Raw genomic sequence first — 27,434 nt, 5'->3', positions numbered from 1 at the left:
ATGGCTAAGGAGTGGCTGCTATGGCTGACCCTGTCTGCCATTGTAGCTGCCTGGCAAAGCGGTACATACATTTTACTCCATTAGGCAGCAGGACAGTTTAACAGTTCAAATATTTATCTGTGTGCTCAAGCAAAGTTCATCCTTATTGCATTTTAATGTTGTTTTGGATTTGATTATTGATAACTTAACAAATAATTCTTCTCTCTCAACAGAGGCAAAGTCTGCTGTGAACACTTTCTCCTCAATGTCCCAGATTCCTGAAAAATTAACAGGTGAGTTTGGTGGTTGTTGATAGTAATTGTAAACTGACTAATAACTGTGTGAGCATCCATTCATGTGGGTAAAGACTTGTGTGAAATATTGTTGCCTTTGCGTTATCATGTCCTGATTTGTCTTTATAGGTGTGAGTCCCATCCACAATGGCCAAGTTTGCAGTACATGGGGCAACTTCCACTTCAAGACCTTTGATGGGGATGTTTTCCAGTTGCACTCCACCTGCAACTACGTCCTGACGTCTTCATGCAGGAGCAGCTACAAGGACTTCAACATCCAGATAAGAAGACAGCAGGTCAATGGCCATCCAACCATCAAAAACATCATCATGAAGCTGGAGGGTTCAGTGGTGGAGCTCTCCAAAGGCTCAGTGGTCGTTGATGGCAAAGTGTAAGTTTACTCTAAAGACCTTAAATCTTAAACCTTTGCATTGTTTCTTTAAAAACTGCTGAGTACTGGTTAATTAAGTAAATTAATGTTTGAACAGAAATTTTTATATGAAAAAATGCTCAAATTTGAAACTTGATTATAGTCTGACCTTCAAAAGAACATATACGGTTGAAGATATGATGTTTTATAAATGAATAAAATGATCTGATCTGAAATGATCCAACCTGATCTTGAGAATTATCCATTGTAAAAACACTTGAAGTGATAATTATTAGAACAGCATAGCCAGAACCTAAGGACATCAGACGAAAAAGTAAATCTCCCTAAAAAAAAAACATTAATGTCTGCTGCTGCTCTCTGCTGCACCTTTCCACATGGTTGAATAGAACTGACAGCTCCATTCACAATTGCCCTTTGACTCCAGGAACACAAGTGGCAAAAACACACAATGGCCAAAATAATAGAACTTGTTTTGTTATTTTTGCAGTGCTGTGTTACCACTTAGTCATTCAGGAGTGTTCATTGAAAAAACTCCCACCTACATCAAAATCAAAGCAAACCTGGGATTAGCCGCTATCTGGAATGAGGAGGACTCTTTTCTGGTAAGATTATCTGGCTATATATATATATATATATATATATATATATATATATATATATGTGTGTGTGTGTGTGTGTGGGGGGGGGGGGGGGGTGCTAGTAATACATATATTTATATTCATGTGCGTGTGTGTGTGTGTGTGTGTGTGTGTCTCAGGTGGAGCTAGACCTGAAGTACAAGAACCAAACCTGTGGTCTTTGTGGAGACTTTAATGGGCTTCAGCTCCACAACGAGTTCTACAGTCATGGTACACTTTGACCCAACACTTTAACAAGGTAGTCACTGTAAGCATGGCCACAGAACTGAAGTATGTCTTTTTGATATTATCCAAACAGGTTCAAAAATTTCCCCAGTGGATTTTGCCAACTTCTGGAAAATGGATGGTCCAACTGAAAGCTGTTCAGACTACACACTGGAATCAACACAAAGCTGCAACGACATGGTGAGGCTTCATATATATATATATATATATATATATATATATAGATAGATAGATAGATAGATAGATAGATATACACACAATACTATAGCACTATTATTATCATGGCATCAGATAACTACATGTCTTGTGGTGTCACTGCAATGGCTTCAATGGTGGCTGGATAATAGAGGGGTCTGTGGCACCCCCGTTATCCATAAAATTTAAATGGGCCCTGTGGAGTTTTCTTGTAAACTAACAAAAGTTATATTTAGATTCAGTGTTAGTTGATTTATTATTGATATTTTTGATAGTTACATTGATAGATTATTCCTCTATTTGCACAAGTTATATTTGACTGTATCATATTATAGGTTTTTTCTCAATCTGTTGCAATATCAATAATCTGAAACCTTATTTTCTGGCATCAAAACTTTATTTTGATGACACATATTTGTAACTAAATTTTACACTTGATTATAGTGTTACTTTCAAAGGAACATATATGGTAGAAGATGACATTTTAGAAATTAATAAAACCAGATGAGCTGTGTAAATCTATCCTTATTCAGAATTCTTATTACCCTAAACAACCGTTAAACAATTGTCTAGTGGGCTTAAGTGGAACCTCAGATGCAGTGACCTCTATAGGAGTTTCAGTCATTTCTGTAGGTCACAGCAAATGGGTTTGCGTTATGAGGGGGCATAGCTAAAAATCATATGCAGGAATTATGATCTCAGTGCACCTGTATGTTCTCATACTAACGTGTCATAACATGTTCTAAGATGAACATTTAAATGCATGTTGCAATGCAAAAATAAACATTATAACTTAAACCATTTTTTCCAACTGTCCTTTTTCCACAAACTTTTTGAAGCCCTCTTGTAAACCACAGGTATAGTTTAAACCACAGCTTCTAATAGACTAGACAGCTTCTAAAGTGATCATTTGACTTGTACCCAGACCACATAAGTTCAAACCACTTCTTAAACTTAAATCAAAGCTAATCTGTTTCAATTCCTGTCTGTTTGTCCTGTAGAAACCTCTGTGCGAGCAGATCCTCACAGGGCCGGCCTTCAACAGCTGTCACAGTCTGCTGGATGTTGATGCCTTCACCTCTGCCTGTGTTGCAGACCTTTGCCAGTGTGGCAGTGATGTAGATGAACATGCAGACCCCTTCTGCCTGTGCAACACTGTGTCTGAGTTCTCCAGACAGTGTGTCCATGCGGGTGGCAAGCCCCACAACTGGAGAACCAAAGAGCTCTGCTGTGAGTACACTTATTATACCCTCCTAATTAAATATTAGTTCACTGATTCAAAACACACAAAGGCCAAGAAATTCAAGAGGAAGACAAAATTAGAAAAATGTGAAAAAGAGTGGAGACTGACCTCCTGTACAAAACGATCACATACAGCGTTTGTGCAGCAGCTTATTACATCTCACAGTTACGTCTCCTTGTTAAGCGACATCTAGTGGCCACAGTAATCATGACATGACAACAAAACATATTGTGACTAATGAGATACTGTTGTAACTTTGAGGCTGTGTCAGTGGGTCCTTGGGAAAATTGCAATGACTACTGAATTTGTTGCTTGTGTTGTTGTATATATTAATATACTTAAATTCAACCTAAAAGCCTTCAACTCTAGCATTGGATGACTCCGGACCTACACAGACATACACAGTTCCTCATTAATCAAACACTGAGGTCAGAGTGAGTAAGCTGATTCATAAAACATGATCATCACGTCATTCATAACATGAATTCAACCCCAACCCTTCTCAAAGTTTAGACATTCTGCAGAGGATACTTTTAGAAGTGTGGGCAGGCCATTCAATGGGAGGGAACAATGCTTCAATAATACAGTTTGTGTGAATGAATGTTATCTGAGAGGTTACGTAAGTTAAGTGGTGAGTAACAAACTGGTGTATTCACAGGGAAGTCATGTCCCTACAAAATGGAGTACAAAGAGTGTGGAAGTCCCTGTGCTGATACCTGCTCTAACCCAGAGGCCAGCCGCACCTGTGAAAATCACTGTATCGATGGATGCTTCTGCCCGGCAGGTACAGCAGAGTAACACACACATTCACACACATAAACGCACCATATTACTTAATTGTAACACATGTGTGTTACAATTAAGTAATATGCTGATCACTCTCAGGCATGGTGCTGGATGACTTAAATGGCAAGGGTTGTGTTCCACTCAATGAGTGCTCCTGCAGCTACAACAAGAAGATCTATGGACATGGAGAGTCCTACTCAAGTAACTGCAAAAAATGGTAATATATTCATTATGTCAGTCTATCTTATGTTAAAAGATCATTCCACATAATATCCTAAGTCTAGTGTAGCCTAGGTTGCAAAGAAATTAATTGATCATCCACTGGTAATTAAGATCAAATTGTGTGTGCTGACAGTGTGTGTGAGAGTGGTCAATGGAAATGTATGGAGAAGAACTGTCCAGGAACCTGCTCTGTGGAGGGAGGAGCTCATGTCAACACTTTTGACGGAAAGGTCTACACCTTCCATGGGGACTGCTCCTACATTCTAGCTAAGGTAGTGTACATCACTGCTGTTATACCAGTACAACACTGCTACACAAGCCCTAGAGACCTCAACGTCAAACCAACCACAACTATTGTAGACATATATAATAAAAACAAGAGATCAGGGGTATGTATGTCATCTCTATATCGTTCCACATATAGAATCACCTACCACCACTTAAATAGTAAAAAAGGCAAAAGAATCGGAAAATGGTACCACTTCCAACAACAAAGTATAAGTTGATGATACACAGTAATGTGTCTTAAAAACCAGAGTATGTTAATAATATTTTCTGATGTTGACAGTGTTTTGTTACATCAACAATAATTAATTGGTCATGAGAATTTTGGATTTAACCTTTAGTCGCCACTACTATGTTATTATTATTATTATTATTATTATTATTATTAATATTCTGAACTACAGAGTAAACACACAATGTTGACATAATAATTATCATAAAAATATTACCAACTTTTCTTCTTTTCTATTCAAAAACCACTGCTATTATTACTTCGTGGTCTTGCTACAAATGATACATCCACTCACAGTTACTTCTTTTACTGGTATTCTGTTCCCAATGCACCACACTCTGCAGGCGTATTGTTTCAATTCAGCAGAAGTTTAATAGTTTTGTGTATCTGTATGTTTAGGACTGCAGTGGAACTCAGTTTGTGGTACAGGGAGAACTAGTGCAGTGTGGACTGACTGAAAGTGAAACCTGCCTGAAGTCTGTTACCTTGGGTTTGTCTGGAGGGGCTAATGTGAGTATAAGACTATAATACTGTATTAGAGAATGGACATATTATTGAATTGTTTCTATATTTTATAGTATCCTATTGAAATAATCTTGGAGCCTTGGAACTATACTGAATTAGATAATTCATCACTGTACATGTATTATTGCATAATTTATTTGTTTTGTTGTTTTTTTAATCACACAATCCCAGAATGTAAAGACTTCAATAAGATCTTGTATCTTTTCATATAAAGGTCATCACCATCCAGCCCAGTGGAAAGGTTTTTGTGAACGGCATCTACGCCCAGTTACCTTTTTCTGCTGGTGAGATGCATACCAATTACTTCTGACTTTATGTCTATCTTAAATGTATGAAAACACATCATAAGATACAGTATATTTTTCTATTTAATCTGTACTACAGATAGTTTAGCCGAATGACAAATACTTTATTTTGGCTGCTGTCAGTCTCCTTAGTTCTTCTTCCTTTACTCAATCAACACTTAAATACTGTCTTCAGTTTATTCTCATGTATGGTAATATAGCCCGTACATAAAGCTGTTTTTTAACATGTATATGGCTTTAGTTATTTAATAAAGGAAAGGGAAACTATCGGTGAAAACACTAAATTTGGCACACTGTAGTTGGAGTCATTGTCCGTGCTTTGTTATAGAAATCATGTTGGTTTGTAATAGATGATTTGACAAACTATTAGTGAGTTATGGCCAATTTCTTGCTAAGCCTCACCCCAAGTAAAGGTTATCTCTCAACGACTTAAACTTAAACAATTGTCATGCAACTTCTGATAAGCTTGGTCCAATGATTATCTACAGAAAATTTGGTAGCAGTTGGACCTACAATTTAGGGAGATGTCAAAAATGTGTTTTTCAAAACTTCAACATGGTAATAAATCCATCATGGTGGACTTTTATGGTACAGGAGGTTTTTGTGTCAAAATTCAAGGCAATCGGACCTATGTTATGAAGGGCATGGCTTTGCAAAATTGTATTTCTGGGCCTTGATTACAGAGCCACCATCTGGTCTGATTTGACTCATATTTCTTGGAAAGAATTTGCACATCATCTCCAATTACAGGTTTACATTTCATGTTTCTAGCTCATTCCAGCTGTTAATAAATGTTCGAAATACAGTAAGCTGTAGTGTATGTACTGTACTTGCAGATGAAAAAGTGTAGCTGCTGACATCTTGTGGCCATGTTGGGTCATTTCCTCCACAGCTCAGCAGAAGAGTTAACCGTAACAAGGAATGCAATGTAAAAAAATGCAAAAAACTGAAATAATATTAATTATAAAAAATAACCAATTTAAAATTATATGAAAAAACAACAACATAGAAATGGCCCTGAAAGAGATTCACACCACGTTCATACTTTCAGACACTGAAATCAACAGCATATGCTCAGTAATAACTTAATGTGCTTTAACTGTGAACTGTTCCACTCCTACACCCCTCTAACAAACTCCCATCCCCTTTTCTCTTAACCTTTAGCTGGCATCTCCACCTTCAGAGCATCCTCTTTCTACCTGCTGGTCCAGACATCTGTCGGTGTTCTGCTAGAGGTGCAGCTCCAGCCAGTCATGCAGATCTACATCACAGTGACCAGTGACTATCAGGCCAAGACCTGTGGTAGGTACACTAAAATAATCTGTCTGTGCTCTAAGCCTGAAAACAGCCCACAGAGAGAGCTAAAATACTGACCTACTGGCTCTGTCATAGCCTTTCTTTTAAAATGTATATTTCTCTGTCAATTTCCTCTTAGGCTGTTTGTGTGCCATAACTCCATCTTTGCTCTGTAATATGCATCTGAAATACCATCTATCTCACTCTTTCTACCCCCTTTATACCCTCCCACCTCCTGTGCACTAGCATGAATGGCATGATTGGCTGGAATGGATCGCGCCAATCCACTTCATTTATATCTCAATTCTAGAGCCAGGACTGTGTAGAAATACCACATATCAGCACACTAATATGAATTTGTATGCTTGCAGGTCTGTGTGGTAACTTCAATAGTAACCAAGCTGATGACTTCCTTAAGCTCAGCGGTGTTCCAGATGCCACAGCAGCTGGTTTTGTTAACAGCTGGAAGACACATGCTGGTTGCACAGATGTGAAAAGCAACTTTGAGAACCCCTGCAGTCTCAGTCTGGATAATGGTAGGTTTGACTCATTTAGATTCTGTGTAATCACTGTGGATTCATCAGAATGACTGATGTTGGTCCCTGTGTGTCACTGATAGAGAAGTACGCCATGCACTGGTGCTCCATGCTGAATGATCCCCAGGGAGTGTTTGCTTCCTGTCACTCAGAAATCAGTCCTGACTCTTACAAAGAGGTAAATCTCACAGCCACAGCTTTTATATGTTTCTGTGGACTCAATCTCCAGACCTTTGATATGACTTCACACTGCTGTTTCTTTATTTTGTTTCCTTATAGAACTGCATGTATGACAGCTGTAACTGCGAGAAGAGTGAGGACTGCATGTGTGCTGCAGTCTCCTCTTACGTCCATGCCTGTGCAGCAGCAGGAATCCAGATCAAGAACTGGAGGAAGACCATTTGTGGTGAGTAGTGAGGAACAATGAAACAGAAGAAATTTCCACTGTTTGTTGTGGATATCAACTCATAATTAGAATTTTGTTAAAACACTACAAACCAAGTAACACACAGTCCACCCTTGGGCTTTTGGGGCTACTGGACATGTGGGGCTCCAGGGCAGCTGTCCACTTTACCCGGTCTATAATCTAGAAATACTTTCTTGTGTGCTGCAAGAGTCCTGTGTGATCCTCCAAGAAAAGACAGTCTGTAGGTGCTTTTTTTTTTTTTTTTTAAAAAAAGGGAAAAACTGAAATATCACATTGACATAAGTATTCAGACCCTTTGCTATGACACCCATTTATCTTCATAATCTTCAGTAATAATAATAATACATTCAACAAAAACAACAGGGTTCTAATAGTATCAGTGTTCACATTTCAACAACCTAAAACACTACAGTAAAACTACTCATAAATGCTGTTATAATAATGTAAAATGTGCAAAAACATTGGTGTGTTCCTACAAACATCTTCACCTGGCAGGACTGCAGTAGAACAGTCTCATCATTTTTCACTTATTTTGTGGTCTGACCTCCTCAGGGAAATATGCCAGCTCTTGCCAGAACAACATGGTCTACTCCAACAACATCACATCGAACAGTCACACCTGCCGCTGCCTTGGCACCACAGATCTCAGCTGCCACGCCACCTTTCCGCCTATTGACGGCTGTATCTGTACAAAGGGAACCTATCTGGATGACTCTGGGAACTGTGTCCCATCTAAAGCTTGTCCATGTTATGATAAAGGCTCCGTGGTGCCTCCTGGACAGGTCGTCAACAAGGATGGGGTCATGTGGTATGAAAATTATATATTGTTCAAGTTTTTTATTGTGTTATTTGAACGAATGAATGAATGAACATACGTTATACATCATATCATAGTCTTAAAACCCCAATTCTTAATGTCTTTGGCCACTGAAATGTGATTTTATATATATATTAATATGTTTTTTGTATTTGTCCACTAGCACCTGTAAAGAGGGCAAATTCAGCTGCATTGGAGAGTTTATTGCACAGCCAGGTAAGTTACCTGATACAGAATCTAAAGATAAGTAGCAGCCTAATGGTGAGTGCTACTTAAACGATGTGGGTATTTGAGGGTGAATCTTTGCAAAAATAAAGATTAGTCATAATTGAACGTGAAGAGGAAATGAGTAGAAAATAAAAGAGCTACTGACTCTCATGCAGCATTTGAGGCATAAAATGCACAGCCTTGAATGTTGCATAAAATCAGGAAAATGGTAGATGCGGTTAAGTAATTTCAGACATGTATTTTCTCAGCGGCCTGTGCTCCTCCCACTGTGTTTTTCAACTGCTCTACTAATGGTCCAGCTGCAAAAGGAACGGAGTGCGAGAAGAGCTGCAACACATTAGACATGGCTTGTGTGAGTTACCTTTTCCGAAAAAAATCTTAATAAGTTCTGAGGTAGAGTTAAACGTTTTCTGTTCTGGAGCAGAAAAAAAAACTATGGCTGTGGATTTTAAATTTGGTGTTTTCTCCAGGTGGCCACAGAGTGCGTATCTGGCTGTATGTGTCCATCTGGGATGGTATCTGATGGTAAAGGAGGCTGCATTAAGCCAGAGGCCTGTCCTTGTGTTCATAATGGCATCTCCTACCACCCTGGTGAGACCACTAGGGTGGACTGCAACACCTGGTAAGGGAATACAAGTGGAATTAAATTTTGTAAAGCTAAGTTAAGATGTGCCTGGTATGTAATTCTTTTAGTTACACCCCCCTATCTGTGACTGATATGCACAAATAAAGGCACATGTTTAATTATAAGCCTGATTCTATTAATCTGTATCTGTTTACAGCACTTGTAAAGATAGGAAATGGATCTGTACCAACAATCAGTGTGATGGAACCTGCTCTGTCTATGGTGCTGGACACTACATGACTTTTGATCAGAAGCGGTTCACCTTTGATGGCAACTGTGAATACATTCTCACTCAGGTATGAATGCATACAAAAAAGTTGGTGAATGATTAAGAATGACGGAGGTGAAGTGCATTTTCAGAAAAGATTAAAGACAATATCAGAGAGGAATTCAAAATAGTAAAACCTAAATCACAAACTCTATTTCCTACAAAAAGTTTAGTTATGTTGTACAAATTTAAAGTGATGTGGTGATGAGGTGTAGGCAAGGAAGGAGAGGTGACTGAGGTTAAGAAATGGGTGAGCAGGAGGGTATGGAGACAGGAAAAAAGTCTGGTGGTGCGGTTGGAAAATGGCAGGTCTGGGGAGGTGAAGGGACAAACATGGTCAAGGAGAAGTAATCAGGGGCTGAGGAAGAGGCCAAGGGAAGATGAGGAGTAGATTGCAACAGTATCTCTCAATTTGTATAAAATGTGCTTGTATGTGGGCCTCCTTCCTCAGGACTACTGTGGCAGTGCTGAGAGTAATGGAACCTTCAGAGTGATCACTGAGAATGTTCCGTGTGGAACCACAGGAACCACCTGTTCCAAGACCATCAGGATCTTCTTGGAGGTAAACAGTCAATATGAATAATAACTGAATTGTCTGACTCAGTGGGGAAACATGATGTCACCAGTCACCAGATCTCAACCCAGTTGAACACCTACAGGAGACTGGCTGAGAGTGTGGCGCTATCTGCCACTATCATCCAAACACCAAATAAGGGAATATCTTTTGGAAGAATGGTGTTCCATCCCTCAAATATGGAGGGCACTGAGAGAGGAATCAATGCCAAGGTGCATTGAATCTGTTTTGGGGGCTCGTGGCCCAACACCCTACTAAGACACTGTTTCCTTTTTTTGTCAATATTTTATATGAGGTGTAAACCACTGACTTTGAAACAGGAGATCACGGTTCGATTCCCAGTCAGGGCGGGACAATATCCAGTGTGGACCCCTAGGCAAGGTCCTTAATGCTATCAGCAGCCTACCTCAGGCACGAGTGAAACCGCAAACACAAGATGTCACCCAGGTCAACAAAGTCTGCATTTGGTGTCAGGGCTAAGAAATGGGCTGCTGGAACAAGTCATTCATCAACTGAAGCAGAAAGTGTGGAAATATTGGAATGTGGATGCTTTGAAACCCAGCATCTACACTGACAGATATATATGATGCATTTGACAACAATCAATGTCTGTTTGTCTTTTTTAGAGTGCAGAAGTGATTCTAACAGAGGGAAGCTACCAGCTGCTTTCAAGTGGAAATGAAGAAACTGTTCCATTCCGGTACAGCACTATGGGCAACTACCTGGTAATTGAAGCCAACAATGGACTCATTGTCATGTGGGACAGGAAGACCAGCTTGTTCATCAAGCTCAGTCCAAAATATAAGGTACAACTGGAATATGTAAAGTAAGATTTTGGTTTTAATGTGAAAAAAACTACAAACTTTATTTTGATACTTGACATTACATAAGGAGCTCTATTCTTTCAGGGGCGTGTTTGTGGGCTGTGTGGCAGCTATGACAGCAATGCAAATAATGACTTCACTACACGGTGCCATGCTGTAGTGGTCAGTCCATTGGTGTTTGGCAATAGCTGGAAGGATTTACCAAGCTGTCCTGATGCTCAGAGCATCACCAGCCCCTGTAGAGACAACCCATTCAGACAGTCGTGGGCCCAGAAACAGTGCAGCATCATACAGAGTGATGTCTTCTCTGCCTGCCACTCCACCGTAGGTTGCTGTTGATATTAAGTTTGTTGTTAAAGTTTTTCTTCTCTTTTTCATCTTGTTTTTACCCTGCACACAGCGGGATCTCATGATGCAGATGCTAGTCAGTTTTCCTGCCTGTCCCTCTAACACAGATCCAGCATTAACATATGTCAACTGCTGGACAGACTAAGAAATTTAATATGGACATCCATGGTCCTCAAAAAATTAATTCTAATTATTTAAACAACTTAGTTAACATTCAGCACCACTTTCAAGTCAAGGTTTTCCCCTGGTCCAGTATAGTCAGTAAAAATATAGAGGTATCATAGCATTTTCTGTTAACTATACATATGTTCTGTACTCAAATCTTAATTTAAAAAGTAAGACACAGTAAATGCAGTATTGTAAAAATTACAATATTTGCAGCTGAGATGCAGTGAGCTAGAAGTAGATGTAGTAGTGCCTTTCCTCCATTTTGTGTTGGGGAATTGCCCTTTCAACTATTCAAACCATTAATGTATCATCACATACAGGTGGATCCTGCTCCATACTATGAGGCATGTGTGTTTGACTCATGTGCTTGTGACACTGGTGGAGACTGCGAGTGTTTCTGCACTGCTGTGGCTGCTTATGCGGAATCCTGTAATCAAGCTGGTGTCTGTATACAATGGAGAACACCAAAGATCTGCCGTAAGTAACAGGATTTCTTGTTGAGAAGCTACAATCAGCATACATTTCATACAGTTTTACTGAGCTAAATTAATTTTCAAGATAATAATGATAATAATTCAAATTTCTATAGCGCCTTTCAAGACACTCAAAGACGCTTAACAATATAACAAAAAAAGAGAAACAGTAAAAAGAAATAAGTAAATTATATTAAAGTGACTGTTATAACTATCCAAATGCCTAGTTGAACAGGTGGGTCTTGATTAGTGATTTGAAGATCTGTAATGAGTCTGAGTTCCTGATGTGTTGTGGAAGGGAATTCCAGAGGGTAGGGGCAGTGGCAGTGAAGGCTCAGTCCCCTAAGGTTTGGTGCTTGGTTCTGGTGATGGGGGTCAGCAGGTTGGAATCAACAGATTGGAGACGGCGGGAGGGGGAATGGCAGTGGAGGAGGTCAGTGAGATAAGAGGAGGCAAGGTTATTGAGGGCTTTGTAGGTGATGAGGAGGAATTTGTAAAAATAAACTATTTATTTTTCTAAATAACTACAGGACAATGCAGTCTTCTAAAATGTGAATGGTTAGTATGGAACTAGGGCAGAAAAGTACTACTCAGGAACAACCTGATGATTAAAGCTACAGGCAGCATTGATTGGGCCTTTGCACCTTCACACACATTGGGGGTGCTGAGGGGATGCCGGTTGACCAGCCATGTATACTGTGCAAATGTGTAAGATATAATGATGTATTCCACATTTTATGACCTTTTGTGATAATCATCACATTAGGCATACTTCCAATTGTATATATATCCCTCTCATGCCCCCTGGGATGCTGTGTGTCTTCCTCAAGCTCAGGACCTGTACCAGAGGCCTGGGAGTTTGAGGGTTCTGCATAGTGTTGTAGCTGTTCCTGGGACTGCAGTCCTCTGGACAGAGACGGACAGATGTTGTACCTGGAATCTGTTGGAACCACTCTCCCAGTTTCGGGGTCACAGCCCCCAGCGGATAGTTATAACAGTTTCTGTTCGATTGCCACTGGCACCACTGTTGCCTTTACTTTCCACATTTATTCTAGCTCCTCCTTCAGCTCATGGTTTTCTTTGAGCTTCTCATGTTCCTCCTTCTAGATGTTGCTGTCACTTGGATTCGCTACATCTGTCACTACTGTCTTCCTCTGTTTGTTTGTTGACACAATGTCTGGTTGGTTAGCCATCACCAGTTTGTCAGTTTGGGTCTGGAAGTCCAGCAGGATCTTAACTTGGTCATTTTCAACTACCTTAGGAGGTGTTTTCCATTCAGACCATGGGACCTCCAGCCCATACTCAGATGTTTCTATACACTATGCCAGCCACATGACTATGGTGTTCCATGTACGCTGTTTCTGTGTGCATCTTATGCCTTGCTGTTACGTACTGAACTGTCTCAGTGGCATCTTTGCACAGACTGTATCTGGGGTCCTGTGGTGGTAGACCACAGCCTCTATTGATCTTGTACTGTTTCTGTTCTTGTCCCATCATGATTAGTGCTTCTGTGTTGTCCTTCAGTCCAGCCTTTTTCAGCCACTGGTAGGATTTATTGATATCAGCCACTTCCTCTGTCTGTTGCTGATACATGCTGTGCAGGGGTTTGTCCGTCCATGATAGTTTATCCTTCTCCTCCTTATCATTATTGGGTTTCTGCTACCCGAGGTATTCACTCAGCAGTTCATTTATGAGGGCCATCTTCCTGATGTACTCCTGGATCTTTGTTGTTTCATCCTGGACAGTGGTTTTGACACTCACTAGTCCTCAGCCTCCCTCATTTCGCTTAGTTTACAGTCTCAGGGTGCTGGACTTGGGGTGAAACCCTCCATACATTGTGAATACCTTCCTTGTCTTGATGTCAGTGGCTTCTATCTCATCCTTTGGCGAGTTTATAACACCAAGGCAAGGCATATGTGTTTAAGACTATGACCTTATTCTTCTCATTAAGCTGACTTGGAGACTTTGGAGGCCAAGTCAATACCTCGAACTTACTCTGTTCCTCTATTCCTCTTGAGCCATTTTTGCAATGTGGCAGGCTCTATTATTCTGCTGAAAGAGGCCACTGCCATCATGGAATACCATTTCCATGAGGTGATGTACTTGGTCAGCAGCAATATTTAGGTAAGTGGTATGTGTTGAAGTAACATCCACATAAATGGCAGGACCCAGGGTTTCCCAGCAGGACACTACCCAAAGCATCACACCGGCTTGCCTTCTTCCCATAGTGCGTCCTGGTGCCATGTCTTCCCCAGGTAAGTAACCCATATGCACCTGGCCATCCACATGATGTAAAAGAAAATGTGAGACCAGGCCACCTTCTTCCTTTGCTCTGTGATCCAGTTCTTATGCCCATTTGCCCATTGTAGGGCTTTTGTTATTGGACATGGGACAGCATGGGCACCATGACTGGTTTGTGGCTGCACAGCCCCAGTGCAACAAACTGCAATGCACTGTATGTTCTGACAAATTTCTAGTGGAACCAGCAAGCTGAGTTACAATAGTTCCTCTATTGGATTCAATGGGCCAGCCTTCGCTCCCCACATGCATCAGTGAGCCATGGCTGCCCATGACCCTGTTGCCAGTTTACTGGTTTTCCTTCCTTGGACCACTTTTGGTGGGTCTGAAGTGTCTTAAACTGGGGCTGTGGTAGCCTTCAGGTTGGGAGAGCAGGCATTTTGTCACTCACTACAGGATTTAACGGAAATAGCAATTATGAAAATGACCCATTTCAAGGCAATTGTCATCTGCATTGCAATACTCTATTTTTTCTAGCCAATGTACCAAGTCTGCCAAGTATAAAAATAAAGATAAGGCTATGCACAACTACACATCTAAAATTGTCAGTATGCTCACTAAACAGTCCAGTCTGGAACATGCTCATACTGAATAATAAATATAATAAATAAATTGTATATATTTTTTCCAGCTATCTTCTGTGATTACTACAATCCCCCTGGTGAATGTGAATGGCACTACATGCCATGTGGATCTCCCTGTATGAAAACCTGCAGGAACCCCTCAGGCAGCTGCTCCACACAGATACCTCCTCTAGAAGGTACAAAATAGGGATAAACAACTTTATCTGTTTATGCACATCAAATTCAAGATTCAAGACTCAGTATTGGACATAACAGTCATATTGTACATGTTGGCTGTATTTTCAACTGTCTGGTATCTCTGTTTTTATTAATGACAAGAAGTATACAAGAACTCATATCTTGCAGCATATGAACGGCTGTTTGTTTTTCAAATAGGTTGCTATCCAAAATGTCCTTCTGCTCAGCCATACTTCGATGAGGATACAATGACATGTGTTGTGCAAGAACAATGTGGCTGCTATGATAAGGAGGGGAAACACTATAATAATGGTGACAAAGTCCCAACAACTGAAAACTGTCATACATGGTAGGTCTTACTTATCTTACATGTGCCAATCAAGGTAATGTACCTTTGTTGCAAGTTCAGATAAAATTTAAAAAAAATCTAAACTGACAATGTATTTCATGTTTTTTTCTCTTGAAGTACATGCAGTGCAATGACCATCAAATGCCAGTATGATGCCCAAGGTATATTTAGATAGATTGTGAGATTTAAAAATAAATACTAATGGTGGGTTACTATGTCAATAATACATCTCCTCCTCTTCTTACAGCCTGTACTTGCACATATCATGGAAACAAATATCCCCCTGGCAATACCATCTATAACACAACAGATGGACATGGAAACTGCATCACAGCAGTGTGTGGGAAGAATGGTACCATTGACAGGAGGACATACCCATGCTTAGTGCCTACACCAAGTACACATGCAACCACTACTACAACAAGCCAGTCTCCAACCACCTTTGTTTTTACATCAACCACACCAGGTATGTGGAAGGTATTTATTTTGGAGATATATAATCAGATGCATAATGTCAGATTACCACATAACCGATGCCTGTTATTATGTGTGTCCACAGAGCCAGTTACAGTCACATGTAATCCTTGTGAATGGTCACAATGGTATGATACTAGCTTCCCTACACTTGGAACTCCAGGAGGAGACAATGAAACTTATGCAAAGATTAGAGCAGCAGGGCACAAGATATGTGATAATCCAAGTCAGATCCAGTGCAGAGCTGAGAAATTCCCTAATGTCACCATTGAAAATGTGGGACAAGTGGTACAATGTGATCTAGCAAAGGGGCTGATATGCAGAAATGAAAAGCAGTCAGGTCCACTGGCCTTGTGCTTTAACTACCAAGTCAGAGTTCTATGTTGTGACTACAGTGCATGCCCAACAAAGCCTACTCCATCGTCACCTCCAAGATCAACCACAGAACCCCCAGTGATACCTACAACTACAAAACATGTTACCCCAACATCTTGTCAGGAAACAATCTGCTCTTGGTCAAAATGGATAAACTCAGACTACCCTGAATATGGCCCTGAAGGTGGGGACAATGAAACCATCAAGCACATCATACAGAAAGGATATCACATCTGTGAGAATCCAGTAGCAGTTGAGTGTCAGGGTGTACATTATCCAGGCGTTCCCCTAGAACAATTGGGACAAAAAGTAATATGTAATAACCAAGTAGGACTCTTGTGTAAGAACAACTTACAGTATCCACCCATATGTTTAGATTATGAAATAAAGGTAAAATGTTGCAAGACAATACAATGCGACGAAACACCATATCCAACAAGTACTACTTCTGGAAACATCCCAAATATATCACCTACAACTACAACCACAACACCTTCTACCACAACTGAAACCACAACTACACCTCAGCCAACTACACCTGCGCCTTGCCCTGATGGACATGATATGATATGTAGTTGGTCAGACTGGATTAATCTGGGAAAACCCACAACAGGCCCTAATGGTGGAGACAATGAATCCATCCAGAAGATAATCTCTGCAGGGCACCATATTTGCTCATCTCCCATAGAAGTCCAGTGTAGAGCTGCTCTTTATCCAGGTCTATCAATTTCACAGGTTGGACAAGCTGTGACTTGCAATAAAAATGTGGGTCTCATATGTAACAACAGACAACAAGGGCTTCAACAAGAGTGTTTTGATTATGAGATTAAATTCAAATGCTGTGAGTGTCCACCAACTCCAACTCAGCCATCTACAACTACAACTGAAACAACTACAACTCAACCACCTACAACTACAACTCAACCACCTACAACTACAACAACTACAACTCATCCACCTACAACAACTACCACTCAGCCAACTACAACTACAACAACTACAACTCAGCCACCTACAACTACAACACATTCTACCACAACTGAAACAACAACTGCAACTCAGCCACCTACAACTACAACTACAACTACAACTACAACTCAGCCACCTACAACTACAACAACTACAACTCAGCCACCTACAACTACAACACATTCTACTACAACTGAAACAACGACAACTCAGCCACCTACAACTACAACAACTACACCTCAGCCAACTACACCTGCACCTTGCCCTGATGGACATGATATGATATGTAGTTGGTCAGACTGGATTAATCTGGGAAAGCCAACAACAGGCCCTAATGGTGGAGACAATGAATCCATCCAGAAGATAATCTCTGCAGGGTACCATGTTTGCTCAACTCCCATAGAAGTCCAGTGTAGAGCTGCTCTTTATCCAGGTCTATCAATTTCACAGGTTGGACAAGCTGTGACTTGCAATAAAAATGTGGGTCTCATATGTAACAACAAACAACAAGGGCTTCAACAAGAGTGTTTTGATTATGAGATTAAATTCAAATGCTGTGAGTGTCCACCAACTCCAACTCAGCCATCTACAACTACAACTGAAACAACTACAACTCAACCACCTACAACTACAACTCATCCACCTACAACGACGACAACTACAACTCAGCCACCTACAACAACTACCACTCAGCCACCTACAACTACAACAACTACCACTCAGCCACCTACAACTACAACAACTACAACTCAGCCACCTACAACTACAACTCAACCACCAACAACTACAACTCAGCCACCTACAACTACAACTCAACCACCAACAACTACAACTCAGCCACCTACGACAACTACAACTCAACCACCTACAACTACAACAACTACAACTCAGCCACCTACAACAACTACACCTCAGCCAACTACACCTGCACCTTGCCCTGATGGACATGATATGATATGTAGTTGGTCAGACTGGATTAATCTGGGAAAGCCCACAACAGGCCCTAATGGTGGAGACAATGAATCCATCCAGAAGATAATCTCTGCAGGGTACCATATTTGCTCATCTCCCACAGAAGTCCAGTGTAGAGCTGCTCTTTATCCAGGTCTATCAATTTCACAGGTTGGACAAGCTGTGACTTGCAATAAAAATGTGGGTCTCATATGTAACAACAAACAACAAGGGCTTCAACAAGAGTGTTTTGATTATGAGATTAAATTCAAATGCTGTGAGTGTCCACCAACTCCAACTCAGCCATCTACAACTACAACTGAAACAACTACAACTCAACCACCTACAACTACAACTACAACAACTACAACTCAGCCACCTACAACTACAACAACTACAACTCAGCCACCTACAACTACAACAACTACACCTGCGCCTTGCCCTGATGGTCATGATATGATATGTAGTTGGTCAGACTGGATTAATCTGGGAAAGCCAACAACAGGCCCTAATGGTGGAGACAATGAATCCATCCAGAAGATAATCTCTGCAGGGTACCATGTTTGCTCAACTCCCATAGAAGTCCAGTGTAGAGCTGCTCTTTATCCAGGTCTATCAATTTCACAGGTTGGACAAGCTGTGACTTGCAATAAAAATGTGGGTCTCATATGTAACAACAAACAACAAGGGCTTCAACAAGAGTGTTTTGATTATGAGATTAAATTCAAATGCTGTGAGTGTCCACCAACTCCAACTCAGCCATCTACAACTACAACTGAAACAACTACAACTCAACCACCTACAACTACAACAACTACAACTACAACTACAGCCACCTACAACTACAACAACTACAACTCAGCCACCTACAACTACAACAACTACAACTCAACCACCTACAACTACAACAACTACACCTCAGCCAACTACACCTGCACCTTGCCCTGATGGACATGATATGATATGTAGTTGGTCAGACTGGATTAATCTGGGAAAGCCAACAACAGGCCCTAATGGTGGAGACAATGAATCCATCCAGAAGATAATCTCTGCAGGGTACCATGTTTGCTCAACTCCCATAGAAGTCCAGTGTAGAGCTGCTCTTTATCCAGGTCTATCAATTTCACAGGTTGGACAAGCTGTGACTTGCAATAAAAATGTGGGTCTCATATGTAACAACAAACAACAAGGGCTTCAACAAGAGTGTTTTGATTATGAGATTAAATTCAAATGCTGTGAGTGTCCACCAACTCCAACTCAGCCATCTACAACTACAACTGAAACAACTACAACTCAACCACCTACAACTACAACAACTACAACTACAACTCAGCCACCTACAACTACAACAACTACAACTCAGCCACCTACAACTACAACAACTACAACTCAACCACCTACAACTACAACAACTACACCTCAGCCAACTACACCTGCGCCTTGCCCTGATGGACATGATATGATATGTAGTTGGTCAGACTGGATTAATCTGGGAAAGCCCACAACAGGCCCTAATGGTGGAGACAATGAATCCATCCAGAAGATAATCTCTGCAGGGTACCATGTTTGCTCAACTCCCATAGAAGTCCAGTGTAGAGCTGCTCTTTATCCAGGTCTATCAATTTCACAGGTTGGACAAGCTGTGACTTGCAATAAAAATGTGGGTCTCATATGTAACAACAAACAACAAGGGCTTCAACAAGAGTGTTTTGATTATGAGATTAAATTCAAATGCTGTGAGTGTCCACCAACTCCAACTCAGCCATCTACAACTACAACTGAAACAACTACAACTCAACCACCTACAACTACAACAACTACAACTCAACCACCTACAACTGAACAACTACAACTACAACTCACCACACTACAACTGAAACAACTACAACTCAGCCACCAACAACTACAACTCAGCCACCTACAACTACAACTGAAACAACTACAACTCAACCACCTACAACTACAACAACTACACCTCAGCCAACTACACCTGCGCCTTGCCCTGATGGACATGATATGATATGTAGTTGGTCAGACTGGATTAATCTGGGAAAGCCCACAACAGGCCCTAATGGTGGAGACAATGAATCCATCCAGAAGATAATCTCTGCAGGGTACCATGTTTGCTCAACTCCCATAGAAGTCCAGTGTAGAGCTGCTCTTTATCCAGGTCTATCAATTTCACAGGTTGGACAAGCTGTGACTTGCAATAAAAATGTGGGTCTCATATGTAACAACAAACAACAAGGGCTTCAACAAGAGTGTTTTGATTATGAGATTAAATTCAAATGCTGTGAGTGTCCACCAACTCCAACTCAGCCATCTACAACTACAACTGAAACAACTACAACTCAACCACCTACAACTACAACAACAACAACTACAACTCAACCACCTACAACTACAACAACTACAACTCAGCCACCTACAACTACAACAACTACAACTCAACCACCTACAACTACAACAACTACACCTCAGCCAACTACACCTGCACCTTGCCCTGATGGACATGATATGATATGTAGTTGGTCAGACTGGATTAATCTGGGAAAGCCAACAACAGGCCCTAATGGTGGAGACAATGAATCCATCCAGAAGATAATCTCTGCAGGGTACCATGTTTGCTCAACTCCCATAGAAGTCCAGTGTAGAGCTGCTCTTTATCCAGGTCTATCAATTTCACAGGTTGGACAAGCTGTGACTTGCAATAAAAATGTGGGTCTCATATGTAACAACAAACAACAAGGGCTTCAACAAGAGTGTTTTGATTATGAGATTAAATTCAAATGCTGTGAGTGTCCACCAACTCCAACTCAGCCATCTACAACTACAACTGAAACAACTACAACTCAACCACCTACAACTACAACAACTACAACTACAACTCAACCACCTACAACTACAACAACTACAACTCAGCCACCTACAACTACAACAACTACAACTCAACCACCTACAACTACAACAACTACACCTCAGCCAACTACACCTGCACCTTGCCCTGATGGACATGATATGATATGTAGTTGGTCAGACTGGATTAATCTGGGAAAGCCAACAACAGGCCCTAATGGTGGAGACAATGAATCCATCCAGAAGATAATCTCTGCAGGGTACCATGTTTGCTCAACTCCCATAGAAGTCCAGTGTAGAGCTGCTCTTTATCCAGGTCTATCAATTTCACAGGTTGGACAAGCTGTGACTTGCAATAAAAATGTGGGTCTCATATGTAACAACAAACAACAAGGGCTTCAACAAGAGTGTTTTGATTATGAGATTAAATTCAAATGCTGTGAGTGTCCACCAACTCCAACTCAGCCATCTACAACTACAACTGAAACAACTACAACTCAACCACCTACAACTACAACAACAACTACAACTCAGCCACCTACAACTACAACAACTACAACTCAGCCACCTACAACTACAACAACTACAACTCAACCACCTACAACTACAACAACTACACCTCAGCCAACTACACCTGCACCTTGCCCTGATGGACATGATATGATATGTAGTTGGTCAGACTGGATTAATCTGGGAAAGCCAACAACAGGCCCTAATGGTGGAGACAATGAATCCATCCAGAAGATAATCTCTGCAGGGTACCATGTTTGCTCAACTCCCATAGAAGTCCAGTGTAGAGCTGCTCTTTATCCAGGTCTATCAATTTCACAGGTTGGACAAGCTGTGACTTGCAATAAAAATGTGGGTCTCATATGTAACAACAAACAACAAGGGCTTCAACAAGAGTGTTTTGATTATGAGATTAAATTCAAATGCTGTGAGTGTCCACCAACTCCAACTCAGCCATCTACAACTACAACTGAAACAACTACAACTCAACCACCTACAACTACAACAACTACAACTACAACTCAGCCACCTACAACTACAACAACTACAACTCAGCCACCTACAACTACAACAACTACAACTCAACCACCTACAACTACAACAACTACACCTCAGCCAACTACACCTGCGCCTTGCCCTGATGGACATGATATGATATGTAGTTGGTCAGACTGGATTAATCTGGGAAAGCCCACAACAGGCCCTAATGGTGGAGACAATGAATCCATCCAGAAGATAACCTCTGCAGGGTACCATGTTTGCTCAACTCCCATAGAAGTCCAGTGTAGAGCTGCTCTTTATCCAGGTCTATCAATTTCACAGGTTGGACAAGCTGTGACTTGCAATAAAAATGTGGGTCTCATATGTAACAACAAACAACAAGGGCTTCAACAAGAGTGTTTTGATTATGAGATTAAATTCAAATGCTGTGAGTGTCCACCAACTCCAACTCAGCCATCTACAACTACAACTGAAACAACTACAACTCAACCACCTACAACTACAACAACTACAACTCAACCACCTACAACTACAACTGAAACAACTACAACTCAACCACCTACAACTACAACTGAAACAACTACAACTCAGCCACCAACAACTACAACTCAGCCACCTACAACTACAACTGAAACAACTACAACTCAACCACCTACAACTACAACAACTACACCTCAGCCAACTACACCTGCGCCTTGCCCTGATGGACATGATATGATATGTAGTTGGTCAGACTGGATTAATCTGGGAAAGCCCACAACAGGCCCTAATGGTGGAGACAATGAATCCATCCAGAAGATAATCTCTGCAGGGTACCATGTTTGCTCAACTCCCATAGAAGTCCAGTGTAGAGCTGCTCTTTATCCAGGTCTATCAATTTCACAGGTTGGACAAGCTGTGACTTGCAATAAAAATGTGGGTCTCATATGTAACAACAAACAACAAGGGCTTCAACAAGAGTGTTTTGATTATGAGATTAAATTCAAATGCTGTGAGTGTCCACCAACTCCAACTCAGCCATCTACAACTACAACTGAAACAACTACAACTCAACCACCTACAACTACAACAACAACAACTACAACTCAACCACCTACAACTACAACAACTACAACTCAGCCACCTACAACTACAACAACTACAACTCAACCACCTACAACTACAACAACTACACCTCAGCCAACTACACCTGCACCTTGCCCTGATGGACATGATATGATATGTAGTTGGTCAGACTGGATTAATCTGGGAAAGCCAACAACAGGCCCTAATGGTGGAGACAATGAATCCATCCAGAAGATAATCTCTGCAGGGTACCATGTTTGCTCAACTCCCATAGAAGTCCAGTGTAGAGCTGCTCTTTATCCAGGTCTATCAATTTCACAGGTTGGACAAGCTGTGACTTGCAATAAAAATGTGGGTCTCATATGTAACAACAAACAACAAGGGCTTCAACAAGAGTGTTTTGATTATGAGATTAAATTCAAATGCTGTGAGTGTCCACCAACTCCAACTCAGCCATCTACAACTACAACTGAAACAACTACAACTCAACCACCTACAACTACAACAACTACAACTACAACTCAACCACCTACAACTACAACAACTACAACTCAGCCACCTACAACTACAACAGCTACACCTCAGCCAACTACACCTGCGCCTTGCCCTGATGGACATGATATGATATGTAGTTGGTCAGACTGGATTAATCTGGGAAAGCCAACAACAGGCCCTAATGGTGGAGACAATGAATCCATCCAGAAGATAATCTCTGCAGGGTACCATGTTTGCTCAACTCCCATAGAAGTCCAGTGTAGAGCTGCTCTTTATCCAGGTCTATCAATTTCACAGGTTGGACAAGCTGTGACTTGCAATAAAAATGTGGGTCTCATATGTAACAACAAACAACAAGGGCTTCAACAAGAGTGTTTTGATTATGAGATTAAATTCAAATGCTGTGAGTGTCCACCAACTCCAACTCAGCCATCTACAACTACAACTGAAACAACTACAACTCAACCACCTACAACTACAACAACTACAACTACAACTCAACCACCTACAACTACAACAACTACAACTCAGCCACCTACAACTACAACAACTACAACTCAACCACCTACAACTACAACAACTACACCTCAGCCAACTACACCTGCACCTTGCCCTGATGGACATGATATGATATGTAGTTGGTCAGACTGGATTAATCTGGGAAAGCCAACAACAGGCCCTAATGGTGGAGACAATGAATCCATCCAGAAGATAATCTCTGCAGGGTACCATGTTTGCTCAACTCCCATAGAAGTCCAGTGTAGAGCTGCTCTTTATCCAGGTCTATCAATTTCACAGGTTGGACAAGCTGTGACTTGCAATAAAAATGTGGGTCTCATATGTAACAACAAACAACAAGGGCTTCAACAAGAGTGTTTTGATTATGAGATTAAATTCAAATGCTGTGAGTGTCCACCAACTCCAACTCAGCCATCTACAACTACAACTGAAACAACTACAACTCAACCACCTACAACTACAACAACTACAACTACAACTCAACCACCTACAACTACAACAACTACAACTCATCCACCTACAACTACAACTGAAACAACTACAACTCAACCACCTACAACTACAACAACTACAACTACAACTCAACCACCTACAACTACAACAACTACAACTCAGCCACCTACAACTACAACAACTACAACTCATCCACCTACAACTACAACTCAGCCACCTACAACTACAACTCAGCCACCTACAACTACTTCTACTACCACTACACTCTCCACAACTGAGATACCTGTAGTGACGGGAGGAACCTCTAAACCAGTTACTAGGCCACACACTGAGCCTTGCTATTGCCATCATAATGGTACAAAGTTCCCCCCTGGTAAGTTCGGATTAGTAACAAAACATGTTTTTTTGACCTTGCAGTTGAGTGACATTTATGGCAGACACCATTGTGTTTGTACATTTCAATTTTTGGTTTATTGCTTTTCCCTCACTCAGACAATAGTGACTGCTAAATTGGCATGAGATATTTGGAGCATAAGTACAATAAGCCTGTATTAGTCTTGTGGATCAAGTAATAGTAACAAATATCTATATTTGATAGTAGATGTTACCACCAAGTCAGCACACAACAGGCTGACATTTGATTATCCAGCCAAATGCTAATCTGTTTCTGTATGAGTTAATAACACAGTGAACATAAAAGATTGGGTTCAATTCCACAAATGTATTATTTGCTCTCAGCTATTCCACCTCAGAGGTGACTTGTTACTCTCAACATGAACATGTAAGTTTATAAAATAGTATTAAAATGATATGCTGGAGTACTAACTCAACGAGGCCAGTATGTGTGAAGTAAGTATTTATTAGGATACTTAATCAAAAGAGAAAGCACAAGTACAAGCCAAGTATACTTTAGGTTTCCGTATAAGGCAGGAATGCTTAATTATATTTTTCTTAAGTATATCAGTCTCAATCAAAAGATTAAATACATCTATAAGCCATATAGACTTCTCTGTATACGTGTCAGTATATAAGCCCTAAGTTTAATTTTGTTCAGTATATCTGTGATAAGTATATAAAAACTAAACTTTAAGTATACTTACTTTAGTTTAAAAGAAGTATACTATAGCACACTTGAATTAACTTCTTTTATGTAAGGGTGAACAGCTAATCAGTCATTTCATATCAGATTTACTGTATAGCATGCAACCTGCCAATTGGGAGAATCTAGTATGATAAACAGCACAGCATGTGTGTGTTACACAGGCTTTCTACTCTGCAATATGTGCTATTAAATATGTGATATGTGACAGACCCTTTTTCAACAATCTCCCTGTACCCCATTTGCAGGGTCCACGGTCTACAATGTGACAGACCACGATGGCCACTGTTTCATAGGGTACTGCAATGAGACCTGTCATGTTGTGGCCAAACACCACCAATGTCCTCCAAATAATGAGTGTGTTGATGTAAATCCTCCAAGAAAGGTAATCTTTATTTCTATTTTGTACAATTTTAACTGTTTCACACAATTGTTTAACAATACTGCAATCCTTAAATGCTAACAGGGTAAGCATTTAAGGATTGCAGTATTGTATTATAGCATTTATCATCAAAGGCTATGCATTTAGCATGACAAATTAAGATGGCTATGAGATTAACAACCTTTTTTTCTTGAATTGCCCTTATAGGATGGTGAAAGTTGGAAGGAAAGTAAATGTAGTGTAGGAACATGTATTAACGGCAAGGTTACCTATACCCACACACCATGTCCAATTCAGAAGCCTGTAGTATGTGCAAATAACTTCCCTGCTATTGAAGTCTGGGATGATGATGGATGCTGCTCACACTATGAATGCCAATGTAAGTCCGACCTAACAGTAACGTTTTTCATTTTACTCACATTTTATTTTACTCATCTATTTTTAACAATGAATGTTGCGCACCAGATGATATCAGATGACTTGAAATGTCATTTTAATATCTATATAATATAAAGGTATCTGCTACGGATGGGGAGACCCCCATTATGTCACCTTCGATGGAACCTACTATGGTTTTCAAGGCAACTGTTCCTACTGGCTAGTTAAAGAGATCTTGCCCAAATACAACTTCAGCGTTATGATCGACAACTACTACTGTGGTGCACCTGATGGTTTGTCCTGTCCTCAGTCCATCACAGTCTTCTACCAAAGCTATAAGATTTTTATTACACAGAAGGATATTAATGGCATTTTCACAAACCAGGTAAATAAATAGCATTGTTAACATTATACACTAATCTGACATAATCCTAATTTGTAACTGTCCAAAGAAGGGCTTTTATACCAGAAAGAGTCACTGCTTTGAACCTTGAACCTAGAACTTTGTAAAGACTTATTTCTGATATTTATTTCATAATGCTTTTGTTTTAGATTTCTGTGAATGACAGGCCTGTGAGTCCTGCATACCAGAATGCTGATTTCCGTATAGCCACCACTGGTATTGATACAGTGCTCGTGATCCCGAAAATTCATGCCAAGGTTACCTTCTCTGGGCTCATATTCAGTATCTACCTGCCCTATGGTGAATTTGCTAGCAACACCGAGGGACAGTGTGGTGAGTCCTGCAGTAGAAATTAATAACATCTTATTGTATGTAGAGTTGGGAGATCAATATATCTTGAAAATAAAAAATGGCTTCTGCATAATTCTAGTGATTCAGCAGGAAAACAGCAGTACAACATAACTGAGTTGTGTCATGGTTTTACTAATGATGAGGATTTCTCTAGGCACGTGTGACAACAACCGGACAGATGATTGCATGTTGCCCAGTGGCAAAATTGATCCGTCATGTCCTCATATGGCACACGAGTGGCATGCTAACAACAGTTACTGTGAACCTCCAAGTCACCCCACACCAACACCTAAGCCTGATACCTGTAATACAACTATCTGTGACATCATCAAGAGCAGGTGA

At 40.6% G+C, this 27,434-nt stretch overlaps 1 protein-coding gene across 1 annotated transcript; it reads left to right on the top strand.

Annotated features, from left to right (window-relative positions):
* LOC108894145 (mucin-5AC) lies at window positions 1–27,434 on the top strand. Its single transcript, XM_051078330.1, is given in 37 exon segments — window positions 1–61; window positions 213–272; window positions 402–663; window positions 1,151–1,265; window positions 1,421–1,511; window positions 1,600–1,706; window positions 2,723–2,951; window positions 3,623–3,748; window positions 3,850–3,967; window positions 4,106–4,244; window positions 4,889–4,999; window positions 5,229–5,298; window positions 6,484–6,621; window positions 6,987–7,151; window positions 7,235–7,329; window positions 7,431–7,557; window positions 8,131–8,386; window positions 8,559–8,611; window positions 8,872–8,975; window positions 9,094–9,245; window positions 9,406–9,544; window positions 9,968–10,078; window positions 10,717–10,896; window positions 10,999–11,238; window positions 11,751–11,907; window positions 14,833–14,961; window positions 15,161–15,311; window positions 15,429–15,472; window positions 15,559–15,788; window positions 16,181–16,300; window positions 18,958–19,918; window positions 19,921–20,229; window positions 25,827–25,963; window positions 26,168–26,339; window positions 26,476–26,723; window positions 26,891–27,074; window positions 27,247–27,434. Coding segments are annotated over 37 exon segments (6,279 nt in total).

This window comes from Lates calcarifer, linkage group LG2 (assembly GCF_001640805.2).
Source record: "Lates calcarifer isolate ASB-BC8 linkage group LG2, TLL_Latcal_v3, whole genome shotgun sequence".
In the NCBI taxonomy this organism is placed as follows: Eukaryota; Metazoa; Chordata; class Actinopteri; family Centropomidae; genus Lates; species Lates calcarifer.
This window is presented reverse-complemented; position numbering and strand designations above follow the sequence as displayed.